At 39.5% G+C, this 25,663-nt stretch overlaps 5 protein-coding genes across 5 annotated transcripts; 2 read left to right on the forward strand and 3 right to left on the reverse strand.

Annotated features, from left to right (window-relative positions):
• Nucleotides 1–1,983: 1,983 nt before the first annotated feature.
• LOC120432179 (28S ribosomal protein S10, mitochondrial) lies at nt 1,984–2,770 on the forward strand. Its single transcript, XM_039597319.2, has 3 exons — nt 1,984–2,114; nt 2,178–2,422; nt 2,480–2,770. Exons 1-3 carry the CDS (start codon nt 2,106–2,108, stop codon nt 2,727–2,729), a joined length of 504 nt encoding a protein of 167 aa, XP_039453253.1. The 5' UTR covers nt 1,984–2,105; the 3' UTR covers nt 2,730–2,770.
• A 52-nt stretch (nt 2,771–2,822) lies between these two features.
• Nucleotides 2,823–4,052, reverse strand: LOC120432178 (uncharacterized). The gene is made up of 2 exons (XM_039597317.2): nt 3,910–4,052; nt 2,823–3,851 (listed from the first exon to the last, which is right to left on the reverse strand). The coding sequence occupies exons 1-2, from the start codon at nt 3,913–3,915 to the stop codon at nt 2,973–2,975; spliced, it is 885 nt and encodes a 294-aa protein (XP_039453251.1). The 5' UTR covers nt 3,916–4,052; the 3' UTR covers nt 2,823–2,972.
• Nucleotides 4,053–4,059: 7 nt separating this feature from the next.
• LOC120432177 (interleukin enhancer-binding factor 2 homolog) lies at nt 4,060–5,566 on the reverse strand. The gene is made up of 2 exons (XM_039597316.2): nt 5,424–5,566; nt 4,060–5,363 (listed from the first exon to the last, which is right to left on the reverse strand). Exon 2 carries the CDS (start codon nt 5,343–5,345, stop codon nt 4,146–4,148), a length of 1,200 nt encoding a protein of 399 aa, XP_039453250.1. The 5' UTR covers nt 5,346–5,363; nt 5,424–5,566; the 3' UTR covers nt 4,060–4,145.
• Nucleotides 5,567–9,075: 3,509 nt separating this feature from the next.
• LOC120432196 (proteasome subunit alpha type-2) lies at nt 9,076–10,164 on the reverse strand. Its single transcript, XM_039597350.2, has 3 exons — nt 9,993–10,164; nt 9,590–9,922; nt 9,076–9,525 (listed from the first exon to the last, which is right to left on the reverse strand). Exons 1-3 carry the CDS (start codon nt 10,031–10,033, stop codon nt 9,195–9,197), a joined length of 705 nt encoding a protein of 234 aa, XP_039453284.1. The 5' UTR covers nt 10,034–10,164; the 3' UTR covers nt 9,076–9,194.
• A 2,066-nt stretch (nt 10,165–12,230) lies between these two features.
• Nucleotides 12,231–22,703, forward strand: LOC120432195 (integrin beta-PS-like). The gene is made up of 9 exons (XM_039597349.2): nt 12,231–12,305; nt 12,555–12,758; nt 18,029–18,213; nt 18,271–18,499; nt 18,573–18,678; nt 20,718–21,152; nt 21,212–21,942; nt 21,998–22,469; nt 22,529–22,703. Exons 2-9 carry the CDS (start codon nt 12,574–12,576, stop codon nt 22,631–22,633), a joined length of 2,448 nt encoding a protein of 815 aa, XP_039453283.1. The 5' UTR covers nt 12,231–12,305; nt 12,555–12,573; the 3' UTR covers nt 22,634–22,703.
• Nucleotides 22,704–25,663: the final 2,960 nt, after the last annotated feature.

A 25,663-nucleotide genomic window follows, 5' to 3' on the forward strand; every position in this document is an offset into this window, starting at 1 on the left:
TTAAATTCTTAAATTCTTAAATTCTTAAATTCTTAAATTCTTAAATTCTTAAATTCTTAAATTCTTAAATTCTTAAATTCTTAAATTCTTAAATTCTTAAATTCTTAAATTCTTAAATTCTTAAATTCTTAAATTCTTAAATTCTTAAATTCTTAAATTCTTAAATTCTTAAATTCTTAAATTCTTAAATTCTTAAATTCTTAAATTCTTAAATTCTTAAATTCTTAAATTCTTAAATTCTTAAATTCTTAAATTCTTAAATTCTTAAATTCTTAAATTCTTAAATTCTTAAATTCTTAAATTCTTAAATTCTTAAATTCTTAAATTCTTAAATTCTTAAATTCTTAAATTCTTAAATTCTTAAATTCTTAAATTCTTAAATTCTTAAATTCTTAAATTCTTAAATTCTTAAATTCTTAAATTCTTAAATTCTTAAATTCTTAAATTCTTAAATTCATAAATTCTTAAATTCTTAAATTCTTAAATTCTTAAATTCTTAAATTCTTAAATTCTTAAATTCTTAAATTCTTAAATTCTTAAATTTTAAAAATTCATATGTTCTTCTAACATTTATAAATTTAAAAATTTCTGAATAGCATAGCATAGCATAACGGGTCTGCACCACGCTGTAGGGGGTGCCACAATGGTCAGTTCAATATTTTTAGACAATTTGATTGTTGCCCGGTGCAACCAAAAATATCTAAGAACGTAAATTTCCACACTGTGCTCCAAGGCTACGCCCATACAGTCCCGTGGGGATTTGGGAGGGGATGTTTTTGTTGTTCACTAGTGGCAAAAGGGCAGGGAACCCATGCGACTTTTAAAAGTGAACGGAATATTTTTGGGAGGTTTGGAATGGGGGTTAGGGGAATTTCATCGGGCCGATGAAAAATGTTGAATGCGTAATGTATTAAATGTATTGGAAGTTTGTAAGTGTAAGTGTGAGTCTGTAGTGTATTATCTAATAAGCATATAGTTTTGTAACAATAATAAGTAATAAATATAATCAGGCTGATTCCAGGAAGCTGTAAAAAGTAGCAGTTAAAATACAAATGCTCCAGACATTTCTCATGCTGTTTTAGAAAGTTTTATAAATTTACAAGCCTTACCCGGCAAACTTCGTCCTGCCCTTTTTTGGTTTCTTGACGTTTTAAGCTTGTTTGCTTATCCAGCTTCCTGTGATCAAAATTTGATTTTACGCAACTTTTCCCATACAATCTGCAGATTTTCCGGAATCGGTTCCAGAGTGGCCAAAGTGTCAATTAGTTAGCGTATAAACCTTCCTTGGGCTTATACGAACCCAACGCAACAAAGAGCACCTCGATCCGACGCTCCGTATTGAACTGATTCGCGTTCGAACAAAACCGTCGAAATTTTTCATATATATAGATAAATTTCTGAATATAAAGATTAACTAAAAAAAACTAAAAAAAAATCAATTTCGTTTATTTTTGATTTATGGATTCAAACATTGTAAAACAGAGTGGATTCGCTGATTCGAATGGAACTGCATTCAAATAAGCGAATCCATATTTCAAAAGAAAACAATATTTTTTGACAAGGACGATTCCAATTTTCCCCGAGAAACTCCCTGTGTGCTGCGATTTGTTTTTTTAAAAAACGGTCCAATAAACCAAATTTTTAGTTTTAGCTTTTGGTGTGTTTTTTAATACCCCTGACTCATGGCAGTTTCAAAAACACCCTAAAAGCAAAAACTAGAAATTTGGTTTATTGGACCTTTTCAAAAAAAACTCCAGAATTATTTGTGTTTGAAGTTTCGGGCCGAGACTCTCTCATATTGTTAATTAATCAATTTTAGAGTTTTTTTTTTTGAATAGGTCCTATAAACATATGGAAGACAACAGTTTATAGGTCCTTTAAAAAAAACTCTAGAATTTTTTCTATAAATTAACATTTAAATACATTAAATAACAATATGAAACATTTTCTGCATTCTGGCAGCCCTGCCCACACTGAAAATCATCGCAACATTAAAAAAAACATCGAATCAGTTATTTGACGTTTCTGTGTTTTGTTCAAGGTAAATCTGCGGCTGCTGGGTGTTGAATAACATTCAAAGACTTCAACAAAATTTAATTTCCAGCATGTTTAAGGTAAAAACTCACTTAAAAACTCTTCAAAAGTTACTTCCAAACTAATCTTTCCTTCTTCCGCAGTTTCTCGATGTGTCACGCCGGCTAGCTGCAAGTTCATTGTGGTCCAACCATGCGGCGCGATTGCTTTCCACAGAAGTATCCTCCACAGCGAGCACTCCTAGTCAAAATGCCTCCGTCCCGGTTCCGGACAAGCTGTACAGCCGCGTCGAGCTCCAGATGAAGGGCATCGACCCGGAGGTGATGAAAAGTTACGCCTACTTTGCCAAAACGGCCGCCGAGCACCTGGACATCGAAGTCGGCAAGCAGTGAGTTGCCTCCGAAATTAGTTTGAGAGTTATTTGATCAAATTTCTCTGTTTTCAGTTGGGCCCTCCGGAAGGCGGTCAAGGACCGGCTCACGCTGCTCAAGTCCGTGCACATCTACAAGAAGCACCGGGTGCAGTACGAGATCCGGAACTACTACCGGTTCATGCACTTCCACAAGCTGACCGGATCCACGCTGGACACGTTCCTGGAGTACGTGGAGCGCAATCTGCCCGAGGGGGTGGCCCTCAAGGTGACGCGGGTGGAGCTGCAGGCGCTGCCCGAGCACCTGCGGCCCGGAGCGGTTTGAGGTGGGTGCTTTTTGATAGAAATAAACAGAAGTTGAGTCAATTTCGCGGAACTTTGGACTGTGCAGACTGCGGGTTTGAAGAATTTCTTTGCGTTGTTTTGTTAATTTTTTTTATTGATTTTTTGCCCGTTGGAGCCAAGCTCAAACAAAACGGGTTTCAACTAGTAAACTCTACGATATGTGGAACACACGGAAATGCGAGAAGGATTAGTTTTGAACACAAGAAAAAACAAATACGACTGTTTAAGCGCACGGATCGTTCCAGTTGCTAAAGTGGGCGCAGCTGACCCTGGCGGCGGTGGCGTGCGCCTTCGGCACGGCAATCCGGAAGATGCGCCCCTGGGGGAAGCAAACGCACAGCTTGAACTGGGTGGGCGTGCCGGCGCGCAGTCCGTGCTCGCTCTTGACGATCGGCAGGCTGTTGACGTTGACGTAGATCCCGTTGGCGCCGAGCAGAACCGCGCTGCCGTTGTCCGACTTGAGGAAGATGTTCTGGTCGGCGGACCACAGGATCTCCTTGGCCTCGAGCCGGGTGCCTTCGGTTCCCTTGAGCGTGAACCGGTTGCGCGTTTGAAACTTGAGCGTGTCGTTGATCGGGGACGTTATTCGGGCCGCGTTGATCAGGTTGGTGTGTAGCATTGAGGCGCCCAGGGGGAGGTTGTACGTAGGTCGGGACGTGGAGAAGATTTGTCGCCCGGAAGCGCCGTCCTTCACCTCAAAGTGGTTGATGCCTTTCAGGATGCTGCCGTTCTTCGAGAGATGGATCTTGTTGTGCGGATGTGCGTTCCGGTTGACCAGGCTGATCGAGACGGGCCCGTTGTCACCGGAAATCTCCACCGGTTCCTCGTGAAAGCCCTCCAGTTTGCCGTCCACTTTGAGCACCCGATCGAAGTCAATGTTGCCGAAGAACTTGACCGTCTCCGCGCCCTGAATCAGCTCGATGTTCTCCATGCCCTTGTAGATCTTGAGCACTCCCGCGATGGTCAACGTGAGACACAGGTTCCCCAGGGCCAGCGAAAACAGCAGAATGATGACGATCCAGAACGCGAACGAGTTCTTCTCGTTGTACAGCTGGCACTTGGCCATGTCGTACTTTTGCTGTTTCTGCTGCAGGTCGGCCTTCTGAAAATCGTTGAGATATTGAAGAATTTGAAGACTTTCTCAACCAGACGCGACTTACCCCCATTTTCGTTCTAGTATTGATTTGGGTGTCAATATTTACGAGAGGAAAAATTCTGACAATTTTCACCGTAGTGAGAGGCGCTTTTCTCACTTGCGTGAGAAAAACCAGGGAAATTTTCTCATCAAACTCACTCGCTCACTAGACGCGCTTTGGTTCACACGCAGAGAAGGAATTATTATTAAAAGTATTGCTACAGATAAGATTAAATGTTGATGAACACGAAGACAGCCGATCTACTCGCCGTTGTCTTCCTCCATGACGCCTTCGCACTCCATGTCTTCCTCCTCCTCCTCGCCGTCCTTCTTCTCGACCGGCTTCTCGTAGGCGGGTTCCATCGGCGAAACGACGACCCCATCCCAAACGGACATCTCCTTGGCGACGGTCGTGTTCTCAACGAATCCCAGGATGTGCTTGTAACCGCCGTGGCCCAACACCCGGACCAGCGTCTGCGCCGTCATGCAGCACTCGTCCTGCTGGACCAAGCTCATCGAGGTGTGCACCCGGATGTGGCCAACCTCGCACGGATCCGTAATGCCAGCCGACCCCGGAACGAACAGCCCCGAAGCCAACAGCTGGAATATCCGACGGAACGCCGCATTCACGGGCAACGCCTGCCGACTAGGGTTGTTCATAATCGCCGAATGAGCCAGCAAATCGCAGATCCACGGGTTCAACGGGCCAAACCCATCAAACCGATGGGCCAGATCTTTCAAAATACGGATCAACACCTTAATCGTGGAATGGTGCGCATTCTCCTCAAACCAGCGCGCGTGCCGAATCGACGCCAAATGACTCTGGACCACCTTAAACTCCAAGTGCTTCTCCGCGTCCAACTTGCGCACGTTCTGCGGCACCGTCGCAATCAAGCAGCGCACCTTCGCCAACGAGTTCGAAATCTCAAAGCACTTGTCCGTGTACTCCAGCGAAATGGCCTCCGCCTTCGGAACCACCTCCGTCTTCATCGACTTCTGGATCTCCTCCTCGACCTTCTTCCCCAACGCCTCGGCGCAGTCCTTCGTGGGCAACGACTTCAGAATGATCACCACATCGGCCACGTTATGGCCGGCCATCATGGTGCCCTTCTTGAACGACCCCACCTGCCGCACCTCGTCCAGCTGGCACTTGGTAAAGTCCCCGGGCGCCACCACCAACCCGTCCAGCACGCCCTGCACCTTCGTCACCAGGTTCGAGATGGCCGTCTGCTCCTGCGCGCTCGGCGTCAGATCCTGGCTGCGCTTCAGCAGCGCGTTCGTCAGCACCGTATCGTCCGGCGCGTTGGCGGCCCGCGGGAACGCCGGCTCCGCCAGCATCAGATCGAACGGGTGCCGCGGCAGGAAGCTCTTCTTGTGCATGTACGGACCGCCCCGCATCCCACGCATGCCCCCCATCCCGCCGCGTCCTCCGCCACGAATCATGCCGCCGGTGCGAACCATTTTTGTTTTATCAGCAAACTAGAACCGACAAAGACAAAAATTAAAATCTACTGAATCACAACACAACAAACAACTCACCTCGATTGAGACCAGAGTAAAATGCAGTCAAAATATGTAGAATTTCACCTTAAATTTTCAATTTTCTGTGCAATTTTGTAACTTTTGCAGGCGGCGTTTAAAAATGGAGAAAAAGTTTGACGTTTGCCATAAACAACATGGTTTCAAAGGTGAGCCGTGAACCGTGATGGGGGTGATACGGTGAGAAATTAGTTCAGAAGAAAACCTGCGGCTCATCTCACTTGGTGAGATGTGAGTTAGTTTAAGGGTAAGGTGCCACATTATTGAGAATTGCTTTTCCTGCAAAATCTACGGAAATAATAAATATATTTCTCAAGTTTTTTTTTAAAGGTCCTATAAATAAAATTTTCACTTTTTGCTTTTTGGGCATTTTTGAATACATACCCCTGACTTAAGGCGGTTCTAAAAACACCCAAAAAGCAAAAATTAAAAAATTTGTTTATAGGGACCATTTAAAAAAAAAACTCTAGATTTTAATATTTTTATATTGATTAGATGTTATAAAAGAAAAAAAAAACATTTGGTCAACAACTTTTTCCAGCTTGAATTTCTCGCTAAACATGTGTTTTGTAATGAGCAATAAATTGTTTCCCACATACAGCCCTTTTAATGAAATTTTAGCTTCCATTTTTTTTTGCACAAACTTTGCTAGTGCCTTTAATTTTTGTTCAAGTTTAAATTTTCTAATTTAAATTTTTTGAGTTTTTGAAAGTTTCATCTTGATTTTTTTTTAAATCATATGCAGAGCGGATTCGTTAATTAGAATTTCGCTAATTTAAATGTCCGCTGATTCGAATGCTCGCGAATTCGAACGTATTCGAATTAAAACGTACTCAAAAGCGTCAAAATCAGTTGTCAAACTGATGTTGACGTTTCAACACCATTGTTCGACAATCCCAACACGTGGTTTCAAGCTTTTGCCAGCGGTCAGTCGTTCCAATGGAACACCAGATTAGAGCGGTAGAAATGATAGTTCTCCCATAAGGAATACATTGTAGAAAAAGCAAAAACTGGTCGAATGGAAATGTTCCATTAGCGAATTTGGATTCGCTCATTCGAATGCAGTTCAATTCGAACTAGCAAATCGACTCTGTATTAACTATAAAAAAAATAAAAATAAAAACTTATGATTTTATTTATCTGAAGCTCGATCTGAAGTTAATTGTTAAGGCCTGGGTCCTTTGAGACCTATTTTCTTGAAGATGTTTTTTTTTTTCAATTTTAGGGATATTTCTTCAGAAAAGTCGCTTAAAATCGGTTCATTCATGTTGATGTCCATCAAATTTCTTTTGAATATGTTTTGAGAGACTCTAACTATAGTTTGACCAATATTTGACATCCAATAAAAAGTTTTCGAACCAAATTTTCTAGATCTCTAGCTTTTTTTTTTAATTGCTCCAAAATCCATGCTGGAAATCCTAATACGACCGAATATAAATCTTCTCTTTATTCAATTTGTCATGAAAATACATCAACACATGCCCGGATACAAATTTGAGCATTAAACAATGCAAAACATAGATTATTTAATTAATGAGCTGTTTATTAGGTAAGGTCCTGAAATTATTTTTTTTGCAATTCCGTCGTGAAACTACTTACTTTTCCTGTCATTCTTGAACGACGAAATAGCCTACTTTTCTGTACCAAAAATAACAGAATCGAATAGCAACACTTTTCAAAATAAATGCTAAAAAGTTCTACTTTTCAGCACTGAAATGGGTGCTGAAAAGTTGAACTTTTCAGCACTTGTTTCGAAAAGTAACACTTTTCAACATTTTTTTGATTTAAACGATTTATTGACAAAATACATGAAAATTCGACTTAAAATTTCACTCAATGGGTGTTTTTCGAAATTGCAAAAAATGTTGTATGTAACTCGTTGCAAAACTTGATTTTTTCAGCACTCGTCGTATTTATCCAACTCGGTGAACCTCGTTGGATAAATGTACGACTCGTGCTGAAAAAATCCTCTTTTTGCAACTTGTTGCATAAACTACTATTTCAATCCTCTGCCATATTGCACCATTACATTTTACCACATTTTAGAATCAATTACATTGTAGAGGACAGTTTTCTGAACAAATTCCATAAAAAGTATCCGTTTTGATTCAATTTATGCAGATATATGCCCAATTTCCTAAAATAATTAGTCGCTTTCTCCAATATGTCCTTATTTATTTATTTCAAGATTTAAATAACATCTTCTTAAAATAATGAACATCAAATTTTGAGCGCACGAAAATTTGTGAACTTTTTCTTTAAAAACATGTTTTGGAACACGACAAAATTAGTTACTTCGTGTATATCAATGAAATAAACAGTCAGGACACGATGCCTGATTTTTCTGTTACATTCTTATTGGAATTCCATATATCGACGTCGTCGTGCTATCTTGTCGCACCCGCCATTTTGACGTTCCGAGAAAAACACGTTTTAATGTTTGACCTTAAATAAACAAAAACGAAAGCACGCAATGTAAACAATAACAAACACGTTTTGTTTGGTTGACCATTCTGTGCATTGTCCCGAAGTTTGGTTGAAGTTGGTTGCTGGAGTCCCGAGTTATAATTACAAATCCAGCGTTGTTTTTGAAAAGGTCCTATAAGCTATTGTCTTTCATATGTTTATAGGACCTAATAAAAAAAAAGTCGAGAAATGTTTACGGTAGTCTCACGTGTACGTGCGTCAAACGCATCCTGACCTGAAATCCCTTTGCCTTTTGTCGCACTTACATCAATAATTAATCCATTAATCCATCATTAATGTAAATTTTACGTTGATTTTTTCTCCAAAAAAAGGCAGCGAGCGAGGCGGCGAGCTAACAACACGAGGCAAAACACTTTTTTGACAGCAGCCGTTCCATTTTCCATATAGGTCCTCAAAACACAAAGCCCTAACTCAGTTGACCTAATGATAATGTTTATTTACGTATTCGGCCTCTTGTGGTGGAAGACTAACACGAAATAATAAACAACAACAAACCAACACCGAATTGAGCCCTTATCAAATAATTAAATACCGTACAAATTTTGTGAAGTTTTGAGGGATATTGTATTTTTTATGTGTAAAGGAAGTTATTCTTATGTATTTTATTCAATAATCCGATTTGTTTACATTTTCGACTTAGGACCTTTTACATTGTTTTGCTTGAATTTTCAGGGAGTGACAAGATAGCACGACAAGATTGAAACTTCTTTTATATGTAAAGTGACAAAAATTTTCGGAGCTTTTTTGGTTTTCATTAAATATCTTAGGATTGAAATCGAATTTTGGGGATCTATGAAGGTCAAAAGATGAGGCATTGTGAGCTGCACAAAATGGCATTCTTAACTCAATTTGGCCCAAAATGCACGTACGACAAGTTAGCACGACGGCGACGATATGTAAACTGTAACGGGAATCGCAGGCACCGGGTCCTGACTATTAACGTATATTCAACCATTTTTATTGACTTTTGACAGACTTCTTGCCAAATAGTCCAAATTACCATCTTTTTCTAAATTTAAAAATTCAAATGCAAATGAACACATAGTATCCAAACAACAGCACAATTCTAAATTTACAGGGGAGGATGAAGCGTGGGGACACGCCACCAGTCTACAGAAACAGTATCAGAATTTGAGTGCGAGTTCTATCAAATAAAACAGGTTGATTTATGTATTAATCTTCCAAGAGTTTATTGAATACCAAGTGCAAAAGATCACCTATTTTAATCATTCAGAGCGAAAAAATAATGAATGCGTTGTATGTTAAGCCTAAACCTTGCCACATTTACGGGATGTTGGCCAGATAGTCCTTGACGTCGGACGGGTCCAGCCGGCGGAACCCGTTCGCATCGCAGATTCCCACCTCGATGTTGTCCGCGTTCATCTGGCCCTCGAAGCCCTCCTTGAGCGTCAGGATCGCCGTGTGGACGGCATCGTCCAGCTCCAGGTCCTCGCTGTAGCGCTTCTCCAGGAAAGTCTTTCCGTTGATGGCGTTCTTGCCCATGGCGGTGGCCTTCCAGGCAAAGTACGCCCCGGATGGATCGCACTGGAACAGATACGGGCGGTCCTCGTCCCAGCCGCAAATCAGCAGCGAAACTCCGAATGGACGAACGCCACTAGAAAGGGGGAAAAAGAGGTTATCAATTGTGCTCGTCCCTGTCCTCGGGTCCGGGAACCTACCCCGACTGGGTGTACTCCTGCATCACGGTGGCGATCTTCTGCACCAGCTGCGACGTCGGAATCGGCTCGCGGTACGTCAGGAAGTAGTTCTGGGCAATCTTGCGGGCCTGCTTGACCAGTAGCCGATAGTCCGGACCCATGCCGGAGTAGATCATTCCGATGTGGTTCGTAACCATCTCGACCTTGTGGACGCTGTGCTCGTCGTACAGGATCGACTTCTGCTTGTTCTCCGTCGCGATCACGACTCCGTTCGAGGCTTTAATCCCGACCGAAGGCGCGCCGGCCGATACCGCGGCCAGAGCATACTCGATCTGGACCAGCTTCCCGGAAGGGCTACCAGCGAAAAAGAAGAAGACATTGCAGGTAAACTTACTCCCAGAACAAAGTAATCGACCAAACTCACCTGAAAGTGGTCAGCGAGAAGCTGTAACGTTCGGAGGCCATCCTGGACCGGGTGGACCGTAACTGGGGGACCGATTTATCGGGTTATTTCGGGTTTAAAACGCACTATTTCCGAGACACCAAACCAGCTTGCTCCAAATGCGGCACCGAAAACAGCTTATTCACGACAACTGACAGATGACAACGCGAAAAGCGGAGAGTGGTGAGAGGTGAGAAACGCGGCACCGCGTGAGAAGTGAGAGAGTTTGGAGTGAGATGAGAAAGGGAGAGTGTTGATTACCGCACAACATCGTTATTTTGGAATTTTGAATTCCAATTCATGTTACATGTTTTTAGTCATAGAAATTAATAATATTGTACGATCAGTACCTAGCTGGACTCGGTCACTGGAAACGACCGGCGACTCAGTGACCGACGAAATAGGCGGCGGGCCAGATGCGGGCATAAAAATGTCAAAATCTCTTCCCCCCTCACTTCGTCTCACCATCCAGCTGCAGCTTTGTTGACAAACAAACGGAGCACGCGGTCGCATGATGGCGGCATCGAGCCAGAATTAGGGGTGATCATGTGATAAAAAATGAAAGTTTTTTCAAGAAAAATAATATTTTTCCGACCGAATAAAAAAATTGCGAGCATGTTCAAACAATTATTCCTGATGTCGGAGAAGTGATAAAAAAGCAAAATGTTAATCCATAATTTTTCTATAAATTGAATTTTTTCACTCCAACTGGGAACCCCTAGGTCTATCCACGACCGTTTCCAATGACCGTGAGAAGATGCCAGAAAATCCAGCTACGAGCTAAATCCACAATAATTAATCTTCATGTTTGTCGAAACTCTTGACTTTCGTGAACATCTCTGGAAATAAAAATCGTCTCGATTGATTGAGTTATGGTCGAGAATCAGCAGGTTAAAGTTGCCAAGGCCCAACTTGATAAATCTATTTTTTAACCAATTTGTAACCAAAACTGCACTCAATTTTCAAATGCCGATATCTCTCAAACAAATGGTCCGATTTTCAATGTCAATGTCAAATGAATCATTCGTGAAATTTTATGATCTCTTGAAAAAAATATGTTGATACATTAAAATCAAGACTAGCTTTAAAAAGGTCGTTATTGGCCCTTTTAAAATACTAGTATTGATTTTAAGAAACTCAAAATATTTTTTTCGAAAAGATCAGAAATTTTCACGAATGATTCATTTATTGCAGGGGTGCTCAAAGTTTTTGGAGGATGGGCCAAATTTAAAGCTCAAATGAGCTTGCGGGCCAAATTTACAAAATAAGATATTTAAAAAATGCGTTATTTTAATTTAAAAGACTAGAAAATACATTTTTCAGCTGAAGTTTAAAAACTGTATTTATTCAGCATTTCCGTTAATTAAAAACAATATAAAATAATATAATAATATGAATAATAATATATAGAAAACACAAAATAGCAGTTTTTTATAGGTATTGTTGATTTTATTGTTTTAAGTACAGTCATCAGGGGTGACATTGGGTCATACAAAAATGCTGAAATTTGTATGAACCAATAGGGTGGAATCGAAAATTGGATTCTTCAATGCAAGTTTCTTCATAGTAATTTCCATACAAATTTCATTCGCTTTGCGCCAATCGTGGGCTTAACAAATCGCTCCCAAATTTTGGGAGGTTGTTTGGGACCCTAAAAGGGACCCAAAAAATGTGTTGCTGATTGGATTTTTATCATTTTAAATTTTTACATATAACTAGATTCCACCCTAGTAATACACTTCGGGGGTTCTCGAAAAGTACTGCAATCATTGATAATGACAAGAAGGAACTTGAGGCGTAATCTAACCATAAGTTCTTCCCGGATGCTTTCTTCGGACTGGCTGCGCTTGTGTTCGATTAGATTAGATTAGATTAGATGAAATCGGCCGATTTTGTGAAAAATTACTAAAAACATCCAAAAACAATGACTTCAACTTTTACATGAAACCGCTGGCATTTACTGAAATTGGAGCAAATTTTCCAAAACTCGTTTTATTTTTGGGTATTCAGCAATTAATTTATCTAAAAATAGAAGCAACAACATGCCAAAACAGAGGGAGAATCCACCCGACATGGATCTGGGGAAATAAAAGACGTCATTTTGAAGGCGTACCGATTCTTATCAATCCACATGTAAACTGCTCAACTCTACATACTAGTCCTGCAATACGTCCAGCACTTAATTTGCCGGTCAGTTGTTGGACAGACCTCGATCAGATCGGAACTAAAAGATCTCAGTGTTTAAAAGTAAGAAAAATAATTGAAGGAAGTGGAAATCCCGTGCAGTAAGATTAGGTGTGTTACGATAAATGTTCTGGGCAATTTTTTTTTCAGATTTCTAGAGTGTAAGATTATTTAAATATTTACCCAGATTTTTTGAAAGTTAAAAAAATCATGATTCCTTCTTAAATTCTTAAGAATTCGAGAAGTTTTAGTTTTCATTTAAATTGTTGTTACAACCTCAATCGTTAATACTATTCGTAAAATTCCCTGTTACGATAGCTGATTTATGATTATGATTTTCATCATTCGTTACAATTCCAGTTAACGACATTCCCTCAACATGATCACATCGTCAGTGAAAATGGTATGCAATCAGCCTAAATTTCGGCCGAAATTCGTCATCGCTCTAATTATCGCAGTTTCCTGCGTTAAATCCGCAACTGGCCATTCTTCCTCGTCGTCCAAGATTTGCGAAGGCAAGCTAACCTGCCGGGAGTGCATCCAGACGAGCACGTGCGGCTGGTGCTCGGTGTAGGGTTTTCGTCCTTCAAAATAATGTAAACAATATAAATATATTGACCGGGTAATAATAACCCAAAACAGACTATCCCTTGCTGAAGCGTGTACTTGGTTTTTGACAGCGCATGAAAAGAGGCGCGTGTTTATGTTTACGCTGTGAACAGTGGAGAGTGAACGATTGGCGCGGAAGTGTGAGTGTGATTGAATTGTGCAGGAACCGGTTGGCGGAATCCGGAGCAGGACACGACGGAAGCGGACATGAGGTCAGTGGGTGGTTGGGAGGTTAATGATCGGCAGCGATGGTGCTGCGTCCGGAACGTCGTGTCTCAAGGAGTCCCGGCTGCGACTCTACATCTGGCGACGAGGATGGGATGGACCGTTTTTTTATCAGAGGGAAAAGAAGAGGACAATGGACCAGGTTCCGGGTGTCGTCAAATTATAAACGAGCGATTGTGTGGTAATTGTATAATTGATAATTTGATTCTGGTATTGAAGTGGTGAAGCGAGTGTGATTTCTCGCAAGATTGTTTATGAGAAGAAAATAGTAGAAATTATTGAAAGCGAAAGTCAAAGTAAAATGGTTGATTGTTTTCCCGGAGGGCTTGTCGTTGTTTATGATTTGATTCTTGACAGTTTGGCTAGAGGGCCTTACTGCAGTAGAAGATGTGCTGAGCTGGAAGGGTCATGGATCGAATATTTTGGTCGGGCTCTGGAGATGAATTTGGCTAGGGGGCCAAATGATAAAAAAAAAACTTAGCAAAAGCTAGGGGGCTCAAAATTGAATTTGGCTAGGGAGCCAAATGATCAAATGTTTGCAAGAGCTAGGGGGCTCTAGAGTTGAATGATTTTGGCTTGGGGGCCAAATGATTCAAAATTTGCAAGAGCTAAAGGGCTCTGGAGTTGAATGATTTGGCTAGGGGGCCAAATGATTTAATGTTTGCAAGAGCTAGGGGGCTCTGGAGTTGAATGATTTGGCTAGGGGGCCAAATGATTTAAAGTTTGCAAGAGCTAGGGGGCTCTGGAGTTGAATGATTTGGCTAGGGGGCCAAATGATCAAATGTTTGCAAGAGCTAGGGGGCTCTGGAGTTGAATGATTTGGCTAGGGGGCCAAATGATTTAAAGTTTGCAAGAGCTAGGGGGCTCTGGAGTTGAATGATTTGGCTAGGGGGCCAAATGATCAAATGTTTGCAAGAGCTAGGGGGCTCTGGAGTTGAATGATTTGGCTAGGGGACCAAATGATTTAAAGTTTGCAAGAGATAGGGGGCTCTGGAGTCGAATGATATGGCTAGAGAGGCCAAATGATCAAAAGTTTGCAAGAGCTAAGGGGCTCTGGATTTGAGTGATTTGGTTAGGGGCCAAATTATATAGAGTTTGCTAGAGCTAGGGGACTCTGGAGTAGAATGATGTGCTAGGGGGGCAAATGATCATAAGTTTGCTAGAGCTAGGGGACTCTGGAGTAGAATGATGTGCTAGGGGGGCAGATGATCATAAGTTTGCAAGAGCTAGGGGCCTCTGGATTTGAGTGATTTGGCTAGGGCCAAACGATTGAAAGTTTGCATGAGCTAGAGGGCTCTGGAGTTCAATGATGTGACTCTTAAATTACTCAATGTTGGCTAGCGGTTTCAATCTATAAAGATTTGCTAGATCCTGGGAGATCTAAATATCAGTGATTTGGCTTGGGGGCTAAATTTTGATATCGTGGAGAAACTAGAAGGCTCTACAGTAATATAACTATTGCAGAGATGTCATATGTCTTTTGATTGTCCGAGTTAAGAGGCACCTTAATTTATTTAAAAGAGCTAAATGTTTGACAAGAGTCAAAGGAATTGAATTTGTACGAATTGATTCCCAGTACGTTGTTGTATTTAAGAGATGTTTCCTAGTCAAATCTGAAGTATTCAAAAGTAAAAGTGATTTCTCGATAGGTGTATAATCGAGGCAACGGACGGAGTTTGAGGACAAAATGTAACTGAAAGATTTCCGAGTCAAATTCATTGACAGTGTTTCATATATTTGGCAGAAAAGGTTTGCTTTGGTTTGAGAGCCAAACGATGATCAAATTTTAATGTGCAAAGACTTGAAGACTAAACATTTGAGACTAGTGGTCGAATGTGGTTGGAAATATGACAAGAACAAAACGCATGCTGCAGTTTAAATCACTTTACTGCAATATTGATTAGACGATATTTGGTTAAAGGAGTTTGAATTTGAAAAAGGCTATGATGAAAATGATTCTACTCTTTCTTGTTTGGATATGTAAAATATTTTGAAAAAGATCGTTATGGTTAAAATTCCCACCAGGAAATATTTGTGAACCATTCAAAACATAATTGTTTCAAGTTTTCAAAGTGCCTTTTGTTTTGTTTGGTGTTTAAAACAATAGTAAGGTTTTTCTTCTTATCATTGTGGCGCAACATATGAAAGCAAGCCAGATGAAAGAAAAGGAAAGAGATGAGAGGTTGGCAAGTGTTGGACGAACGGTCCAAAGGTAGACCGAAGGTGATCCACAGGTTGATGGGTTCGAAGTGCATAGCAGATTTGAGTTAAAGGTTTGCAGCAGAGACCACCGAAGGTTGTAATGCAGATGATTTAGTGAGTTTTTTACATTCCTAATGTTTTGTGCCTAGTCTAAGTCACTGATCTAAATGTTTTATTAACATTTAGATATAGCTAGGAATCAAAGTATCAAAATGTTTTCCAGATTCAGAATTGCTAAAATGGTAGGTAACGATGGATCACGCGATGGATTGTAATTTTTCAATTGAAGTTGTTAAATGTTTGTCTGAACGAGTCGATTAAAAATAAATGTTCGGCGTAAAAAAAGAGAACTTTGAATGAATGATGTTTTCAATATTTAATTATTCAAGTGGTTTTTGTTACTTGTTGGTTTTGTATTTTTTTTCTGTGATATGTGAAAGCATAGTGTATTAGTACAATGAATTATGTTTTGAGAAACGTAGAATTATGACAGTAAAAAATTGTATGGATCTAAGAGTTTTCATTTTTTTTTAAACATTTTTAAGTTGATGGCCACTGACAGTCAGATCCCTTAAGAGGGTAAATATGCTCACTGGGAATACTGACCGGTAGGGGATGGGTTTCGACTAGCGGCGTGCTGGGTTTCTAATCCAGAGGTCGTGAGTTCGATTCTCGTACCGAGATGATGAACTTTAAATGTAAACGTAATTGAAAAAAAAGTATTGTGTTGTTTTATTGATACTTATTAAACATTATAAAAATGATAATGTTTATAGACATGACAATTTACTGATTCAAATACTAGTATACAGAAAGGCTGCATAAGGTTCGAAAACATTGATTGTGTTCTTGAATAAGTAAAATACTACATGTAAAATATACAAGATTGAGAACAGTTGAAATACGGGAGTACTGATGCATTTGTTTTGAATGGCTAAAGTAACGTGTTTATAAAGATCGGACTTATTCAGGTTCAGATCGAAAGTCGAGATGAGAGGTCTTGTATAGTAGTAAATAAATTAAAGTGTTATTTGTTCTATGATGTAATTGAAGGATTGGTGAACTTCAATAACCGTTCAAAAGTTAGTTATCATCTCAGTTTTATAAAATAATTGTTAAAAGGCTAATCACTCCTGATATTATGATGATTATGAAATCTTTTTCGATATTGCATTTTAGCGAAAATGATATAACCAAAGTAATTGCTGTTTAGCTCGGAACAGTAAAGTTCTCTTCTTCGGTACGGAATGAGTTATCGACTAAATTTTCAATCCAATGGTCGTAAGTTTATGAGTGATAACAAAAGTGATCTAGCTAGTTATTTGAACTGAAAATAATCAAACTGTATGAATATGTACGATTTTGAAATTTATTCAGATAATAAATGTTGAGATTTCATATCAAAGTGATTGACCAGAATTTCAAAACAGAGAAAAGATGAAAACATGGCCCAAATGAGATATACATAAAATATGAGTTGTTGAATTCAATGTAGTTATGAAATGATAAAGAATAAAAGAACAGTCTAACTACTAATGCAATTTTTGGTAAATGCGCTAGTAAAATTTTAAAAATGGTTTTCAGGGTTTGTTGTGTTGATAATAAATTAATGATTTATTATTTTTTTTTGTAAAATTTTTGAATTAACTCCGGGATCGATAAAAAAAATAGATATTTTATTTTAAAGCAATTCAAATAAAGTAGGATGTTTAGCACATTCCATTGGTATGTTATATATGTAATATGATGACTTAAATCCATTGCAGCTTAAACAGATAAATCTGTGTGTCTTGTGTGACATCTTATATTGGGTTCAAAATTCTCAGAATTATTCTCATGAAGAAATTGGAGCATTGACTAAAAAAAATCGGGATAGAACGTGATTTAATGTTTTGATAGCTTGAAGTGTAGAGAAATCGTGAGAATGTATTTATTAATATTGCATATTGGTCATACGAATGGTTTGAGGATCAGTGAAGTATACTAACTGTTTTCAAAATTATTCAAAAGGTGAAGTGGGAGAGCGGATGAAGAACATAGCTGGTGAACTAATGAACATCACTGTTTCAAATGTGTTGAGGGAGATTGAGTGTTACTTAAAAAAATATGTTTATTTTCACTTGTGTAGGAAATAACTGAAGACGATTTGAATTCTAATTTGTTTTGAAAATAAATAGTTGCATTCCGGCAAGTAATTGTGGCAGTTGATAAGGACGTTGATTTGTTTTGCCTTGAATGTTGAATTATCAAACTTGTTTACTAAGCGGTAAATAAGTTTGGGATCGCTAGATAACTGGTTGAAACGGATGTGTATTTTGCTGTGGTTTTGTTTAGTTTAACTCAAGTTTAACTAATGATAAATTATTGAAGCAAGTGATGAAGAGATTAAATATTTGAAATTGTCAATGAGAGTGAATTCAAATCCAACAAATGTTTTATTTAAAGGAAGATGGGGATGTAGGGTTTTCGTCCTTCAAAATAATGTAAACAATATAAATATATTGACCGGGTAATAATAACCCAAAACAGACTATCCCTTGCTGAAGCGTGTACTTGGTTTTTGACAGCGCATGAAAAGAGGCGCGTGTTTATGTTTACGCTGTGAACAGTGGAGAGTGAACGATTGGCGCGGAAGTGTGAGTGTGATTGAATTGTGCAGGAACCGGTTGGCGGAATCCGGAGCAGGACACGACGGAAGCGGACATGAGGTCAGTGGGTGGTTGGGAGGTTAATGATCGGCAGCGATGGTGCTGCGTCCGGAACGTCGTGTCTCAAGGAGTCCCGGCTGCGACTCTACACTCGGAACCAAATTTCCAAAAACCTCGATGTCACGTGCCCGATGGAAACTACTGTCCCGGAAAGTTGACCGTTGATCCTAGAAATGAGTTTCGCGAAACGGTTGCTAAAAACTTGAGTAAAGCGAAATCTGCGGAGGAAATTGTTCAAATTTATCCTCAAGAGGCCCAGTTGAAGCTTCGACTTGGTGAGAAAGTTTGAAAATTATTGTGAGAATAAGTAAAACAACTTAAACTTAACCCAGGTGAGGTCTACAAAATGAACGTCAAGTACTCGCAGGCCGAAGACTATCCGGTGGATCTGTACTGCCTGATGGACCTGTCCGAGTCGATGAGGGACGACAAGGAAACGCTTTCGCAGCTGGGCGTCGAGCTGTCCAGGGAAATGCGCAAAATTACCAGCAACTTCCGGCTCGGGTTCGGTTCGTTTGTCGAGAAAAAGTTGATGCCGTTCGTGTCGACTGCTCCCAAGCTGTAAGTATTTGTGTTGTTGCAGCAACGGTGATCACGTATTTCAATCGAACGTTTTACGTACTTTTTATTCTAGTCTTAAAAACCCATGTGCCTTTGATAAAGGTAGTACTGCTGTGTGTGAGCCTCCGTACGGATATATAAACCATGTATCTCTCAGTACCGATACGAAAAAATTTCAGGTAAGGTTGTGTTAAGGTAATTCTATAGAATTTCGCCATTTTCTCGAGATTTTTTTTTGTTTTTGGATGAGGTTTTATCCATGCATTCCCAATTTTAAAAGGAGTTTAAGTTCTGATTATAAATACACAATGGGAATGTGAACATTCGAAAATCTATACCTTAAAGTTTTTTTTTATCAATTTGGTGTCTCCGGCAAAGTTGTAGGTTATGGTTAGGACTTTTCATTTTTAATTTATTTTTTAACACTGAAAGTAAAAATCCCAGAAAAGGCAATTTAAAAAAAAATTAAATTAATATTTACTGAAAACTGCACTACTGAAATTTTCAGTTAATTTTTCGCTGAACATCAGTTAAAATTTGTATGGAGCTGTCAAAGTTTGCTGAAATTTCAGCAAATTTTCATTTATCTAAAATTTCAGTAGTGCAGATTTCAGTAAATTTAACTGAATTCAGTAATGAGGAATTGGTGTGTATGTCTTTTTTTATTTTTTTATTTAGGCCGACGCAAATATTTTTCAAAGTTTTTGTCCCTCGGCTGTGGCCGGGGTCGAGGGGGGGGGTTCCATAAATAAAATAAAAAAATGAAATAACAAGCCATAGTTCCAACATATGCATGGAAAAACTGTTTTGAAATGCATTTTACACTAGTTCAGTTGTTTTGCAATCATTAGTTTTCAAAAAATGTAAGATTTGACGAAAACAAAAAAAAAATAGCGAAAAAAAAATCATTTTACGATAGTAAACATCAAAACTTTGAAGTTTTTTGAAAAAATATTTTTTTTGCTCTTGATTTTTCGGGCCATCTTTTGAAATTTAGTATGACCGTTCGATATTTTTCAGTTCAGCTCTGGCACCAGATTTTGCACCATCGTAGTCCGACAACGATAACGATAGTTCTATTGTTATCTACGGGACGATAACGGCAATCTATCGTTATCGTTATTTCGATAATTCTATCGACGATAATCTTATCGACGATAACGGACGATAACTCATTTATAAAATCTTTCTAAAGTTGACTTAATCCATCAAAATTATGTATAATGCATGTATGTTCTCAATGCTTTCACTAAGAATAGAATAAATCCAGAGTTTTTTTTGAAAAGGACCAATAGACTATTGTCTTTCATATGTTTATAGGACCTAATCAAAAAAAACTCTAGAAATACTTAAAAAATCACAAAATACCGTATTTTTTTCTAAAATACTCAAGTTTTCATAATTTGCAATATTGGTATCAAACGACGCAAAATTTGGTATGCTTTTTCACTTTTAGTAGAGCTTTTTTTGCAAAATACTAAAATTTTCACAAAATACCGTTTTTTTGTTTATAAAATAGGTTCGCAAGTTTTCCTAATTTGCAATATGGCTAAAAATGTGAGTAATTTGGAAAAATGAGGTATTTGTGAAAAAAATATTATTAAAAAAAAAACTTTTATTAAAGTAAAAAAACATTTTGTTTCGTTTGATTGCTATATTGCAAATTATGAAAATTTGAGTTTTTTCCAAAAATACGGTATTTTGTGATTTTTTTTCTAGTATTTTTGCTTTGAAACTTACTACATTATCAAAGAAATATATTCTTGGTGTAAAAGTAAGTATCGAAATTTTAACATAACATAACACATGTTCTTATTAAATGTTCAATTAAAATCGAAAGAAATAAGGAGACCGGTAGGGAATAGAACCTTGGACTTTCCACTTAGGCAGCACTAAGCAGACCCAAAAGAGCGATGGATACATTTGGGAAATATTTTTTTTATAAATGCTTGTAAAAGGAATAGAAGAACTTTTAGTAAAAGTGGAAATAAACAGAAATGTTCACAAAAAAATGCTCTACTCGTTGGTGTACTTGGTTTTAGTAAATTTTAAGGAACACTCCAGATTATCCAACATCATTCAAAAACGACCGCTTATTAGGCTTAAAATGGGTATATTTCCAATGGAAAGAGTTTCATCCAAATAATAAAAAAAAACAAATTTGTGAAAATCTAGATAAAGTTGGCCAGAATACGGTGTAATGCACCTCATTTCTCAGGATAATGTCAAAAGTGCAAAGATCTCCTCGAACTTGGACGGTCCCGAGGGAAGTCTGGACGCTCTGCTGCAAGCCGTCGTGTGCCGGGACCAGATTGGCTGGCGCACCCAAGCCCGTCGGCTGCTGCTGCTCTCCACGGACGGTGGCTTCCATTACGCGGGAGACGGAAAGCTGGCCGGGTTGATCGTTCCCAACGACGGCGAGTGCCACATTAATTCGCACAATCTGTACACGCACTCAACTCTGCAGGACTATCCCAGCATCTCGCAGGTCAACAAGAAGGTGCAGGACAATCAGATTAATGTCATCTTTGCGGTAACGGAGAATCAGCTGTCGGTGTACGAAGGACTCGCCAGGCTGATCGATGGCGCTTCGGCGGCAATGCTGTCGAATGATTCGTCCAACATTGTTTCGCTGGTGTACGAGCAGTACAATGTAGGTGGATGAGTAAAATCATTGCAAATCTTTTACATAATAATGTCTGTACTTTGCAGAAAATATCTTCTTCAATCGAGATGAAGGACAACCATATCGAAGGATTGCTGGACATCAAGTACTTCTCTACGTGCAAGGACAATATCCGAAAGCAACGGAGCAAGTGTGATGAGCTGAAGCAAAACGAAATGGTGCAGTTCGAAGTGGAAATAACCCTGCTCAGGTGTCCGGCTAATCCCCAAGAGTGGACACAGGTTCTGAAGATCTCGCCGGTGGGTATAGACGAGAGTCTGACGGTGAACCTCGAGTTGCTCTGTGGATGTCCTTGCGAGGGAACAGGCCAGAAGAATGCCGCCGAGTGTAGCGGTGTCGGCACGTTACAGTGTGGCGTTTGTAACTGTGGAACGTCCTTCAAGGGTGAAAAGTGTGAATGTTCCGCCAAGGACGTCGACTCGATGGACCCGAACGCTTGTCGTCCGACAAACACCTCGAGTGTATGCAACGAGCGTGGTCTGTGCAAGTGCGGAATGTGCGAGTGTTATAAGCGTGAAAACCCCGAGGAGCAAGTCACGGGAAAGTACTGTGAGTGTGATAACTTCTCGTGTGAACGTATTGATGGTGTGCACTGCTCGGGATTGAAGCAAGGTCGATGCGTTTGCGGACAGTGCGAGTGTAATCCAGGCTGGACGGGCCCTTCCTGCGACTGTAGCACCTCAGAGGATACCTGCAAACCCGAAGGCGGTGATGAAGTATGCTCTGGACATGGAACTTGCGAATGTGGTGCTTGCAAGTAAGTCAACGATAATTCAATCCAAATCCAGGTCGATAAACTTCCATTCTTCCAGATGCAAGAAAACCCAGGACGGTCGCTTCTCCGGCCGTTACTGCGAGAAATGCGTCACGTGTCCGGGTCTCCGTTGCAACGAGTACGAGAGCTGTGTCCTCTGCAGACAGTTCAAGACGGGTCCCTGGAGCGAAGCGGAATGTTCGGCAAATTGTTCATCCCTCTCACTGCAGTCCGTTGGAAGTCTAGAACCGAACGAAGAAGCGGGCGACAAACGGTGCACTTTTTGCCACAACCAGTGCCGCTACGAGTTCATGTACAACGAATACGCCAACTCGGAAAAGCTGATCGTGCTGGAAAAGCCCGACTGTCCGGCGGTGCCGCTCACGCTGGGTTTTGTGCTTATCGTGGTCGGAGCGGTTGTTCTGCTGGGATTGGCCGCACTGCTGGTGTGGAAACTGGTGACTTCGGTTTGTGACCGGCGTGAGTACGCGCGCTTTGAGCAGGAACGCGCGAACGCGAAGTTTGATGAGGTATGTTTTGGGATCATTCCAGGATATATTTTTTTTCTAAATTTGTTTTATTTTTTCAGAGTGACAATCCTCTGTACAAGGAGCCGACTAGCACTTTTGAGAATCCAACTTTTGCTGATAAAATGGCGGGGGAAGGTGCTTCCGCCAGTCAAAGGCGAGGATAAAGTATTTTTGCCAAATAATTCCATATCAAAATTGGATTAATTAAATGTAAAATTCAAACAATAAAATCAAAGAAAAGTAAAGAATAAAATCCTTTTTTTACAAACACATTCTTTCAATTGTATTTGTGAAAATCTTTCTATATGCAACCAAATAAAAAAGTTAGGATAATTGAGACTACACTCACAGCAGACAAAAAACAGGAACTTATCGTAGTCCTTAGAGTTAGACGCACAGTCCAGACTCGAATATCCGAAGGCCTCGGAAAAAAAATCATTTTGGTTAATCGAGCTTCGGATATTCGAATCACGAAAAAATTTTTTTTTTCGTTGCCTAATTTTTGATTGTGGAGCTTAAGTATGATCCCTACGCTATGCTGATTTAAATTTTTAAATCCAATATGGCGACCAATATGGCGGTGATGGAAAATTGAAAAAAAAAAACATTTTTATTTAATAGGCAATCAACTATTCAAATTTGACTAAAATAGGGTCGCAAAACTCGAATTTGATGTTTTCAACAAGAAAAAGAAAAAAAGGGGAAAAAATGTGTTCGTGATTCGATTGTCAAAAAGTCCCATACAAACCGAAAAAAAAACGGAATCGACGTAACACGCGGTTTCGTCAACGGATCCACAGGCGTGTATCGTTCTTCTTGCGACAAGACTCCGCCTCCCGGGTCTCCTCAGTGTAAAGGTATGGCACGAGGAGAGGGCACCGAATACCTATATTAAAACTTAGAATTTTTTGCGTCCGCCTTGGGATTCGAACCGGCGACCTCTGGATTGTGAGTCCAGTGCGCGGTCCGATTGATCCACACAGGCAGACTTGTCGATAATCTCTGGAGGATTAAAAAAAATGGTTCTGGAAATAAAATCTTACTCATGGTGTTCATTTCTAGAGTTTGTTTTTAAGTCCTTTAAACTATTGTCTTTCATATGATTATACTGCCGTTCTACGCATAATTGTCCCATGTTCAAAAAAGTGCAACTGAGAAAAACGCGATTAAAAATTTTCGACCGATTTCTGTGTTTCGATGCATAATTGTCCCGTGGGTTCCTATTCGCCCTATGTGTCCCTAATCGCCCCAGTTAGTAGTTTATCACCTTTATTTGTCATTCTCTTGCTATACAACAGGAAAACACGACATAATGCTTAGTAAAACTAATGATTCCGTTTAAGAAATACTTGGTGGGACAATTATGCGTAGAAGTTTAACGATGGGACAAACAGACTTGGTGTTGTTTTTAATGAGTTTCCGAACAAAGTACCAGATTTTGTGTGTTTTTCTTAAGGTACACATCAGACTAAACTTAAAAATGTCATAAAGGCAAAATCGTCCAAACCTGACATGGGACAATTATGCGTAGAACGGCAGTATAATCCTATTAAAAAAACTTTAAATTTGAAGGACGGATGAATGTTAAGAAGAAATCTATAATGAACAAGCTCTTCCCGGCAAACTTCGTCCTGCCCTTGTTTGGTTTCCTGACGTTTCTTGCTTGTTTGCTAATTCAGCCTCCTGTGATCAAAATTTGATTTTACGCAGCTTTTCCCATGCAATCTGCAGATTTTCCGGAATCGGTTCCAGAGTGGCCAAAGTTTTTTTTTTTTTCCGTGGCCAAAGTTGTCACTTTTTGGCGTAAGAACCTTCCTTGGGCTTTTACGAACCCAACGCAACAAAGAGCACCTCGATCCGACGCTCCGTTTTGAACTGATTCGCGTTCGAACAAAACCGTCCAAATTTTTTATATATATAGATTAAGAGCAAGTTCTGCCTGAAAATTTTAGGGGTTGTTTGTACATATTAAACTAGCATCTGGCAAAAATATAAGCACTCTAGGTCAACGGGAAGTGGGGCAAATCGGGACACAAATTTTGGAGGTTAAAAAGCGTAATTTTTTTTTTAAATAGGCTGTAGCTTAGGCAAAATTCAATCGAATTTCAAAATTCAAAATGCATCTGAAAGGGCTTAAAAAATGCAACAAAATGAAGGGTGAAGCATCCCAATGGGTTAAATCTGAAGGGAGTTATTGGCATTTTAGCGAAAAAATAGCACAATTTTCAAACGCAAATAAAAAAGTGTTCCATCCAGATATCAACTCAATTCGACCTGAAGCTTGTAGAGGACATCTGGGACTACCATCTGAGACTAATAACGCTTTGGGTAAGGCAGTTTAATACATAAAATAGACACTTTTTTTTGTCAGTGAGTTTTTTGGCTGTGAATTTTTGTCTGTGATACCAAACAAAACCCCTACACAATCCCCCTTCCCTTCCCACGTCTTGTCTTTTAACAGCAATCCCTTTCCCTACTAACCCCGAGTAGGCCGCGGGTAATCGGCTCCCCTCCCACTAACATTTCTAGCAAAACAATGCCAAAGGGCCGTTGTGGGTTTGTAAACAAAGAGTGTGTCCTGCTTACGCTAGAGGATGTTTACATCTGGCTTGAAAGGGCATTGTTTTTCAACACAAGATCCTCTGTAATTACTCTTATCTTTAAGTAAAATGTTATTACAAAAGCCGACTCGGTCCTAACCAGGTCCCACTACCGAAAAGGACATAATAAAAATAATTTTATGAGGAAAAAAAAGTCTGTGTTATTTTTCACTCCAATGTTGGACCACTGTTTAAAATACAAAAAGGCTAAAAGTGCTTTTTTTGAAAAAAAAAAAATGTAAAACCTTCTACATTATTTTCTAAACAGTTTTGAATAGATGGTATAGGGACCACGTGAACACTTTTTTGAAATCTGATACCCCCCCCCCCCTCCCTCTTGGACAATTTTCATACAAAACAAATATTTTTTGTATGGAGCAATGACAATCGCTGACACCCCCCCCCCCATGGTCCCATAGCTTTTTCAATGAAAACGTATTATTTTCAAAATGTATTTTTCCATTTGATTATTTTGGAAAATAACATTTTTTTAACGATGGCCCAACTTTTAAAAATCAAAAAAATCCCGAGTATTTTTCCATTCCATCGCACGTCCCCTCGGCACACAACTCACAACATAAGAGAATGCGAAAA

This window comes from Culex pipiens, chromosome 3 (assembly GCF_016801865.2).
Source record: "Culex pipiens pallens isolate TS chromosome 3, TS_CPP_V2, whole genome shotgun sequence".
NCBI lineage: Eukaryota > Metazoa > Arthropoda > Insecta > Diptera > Culicidae > Culex > Culex pipiens.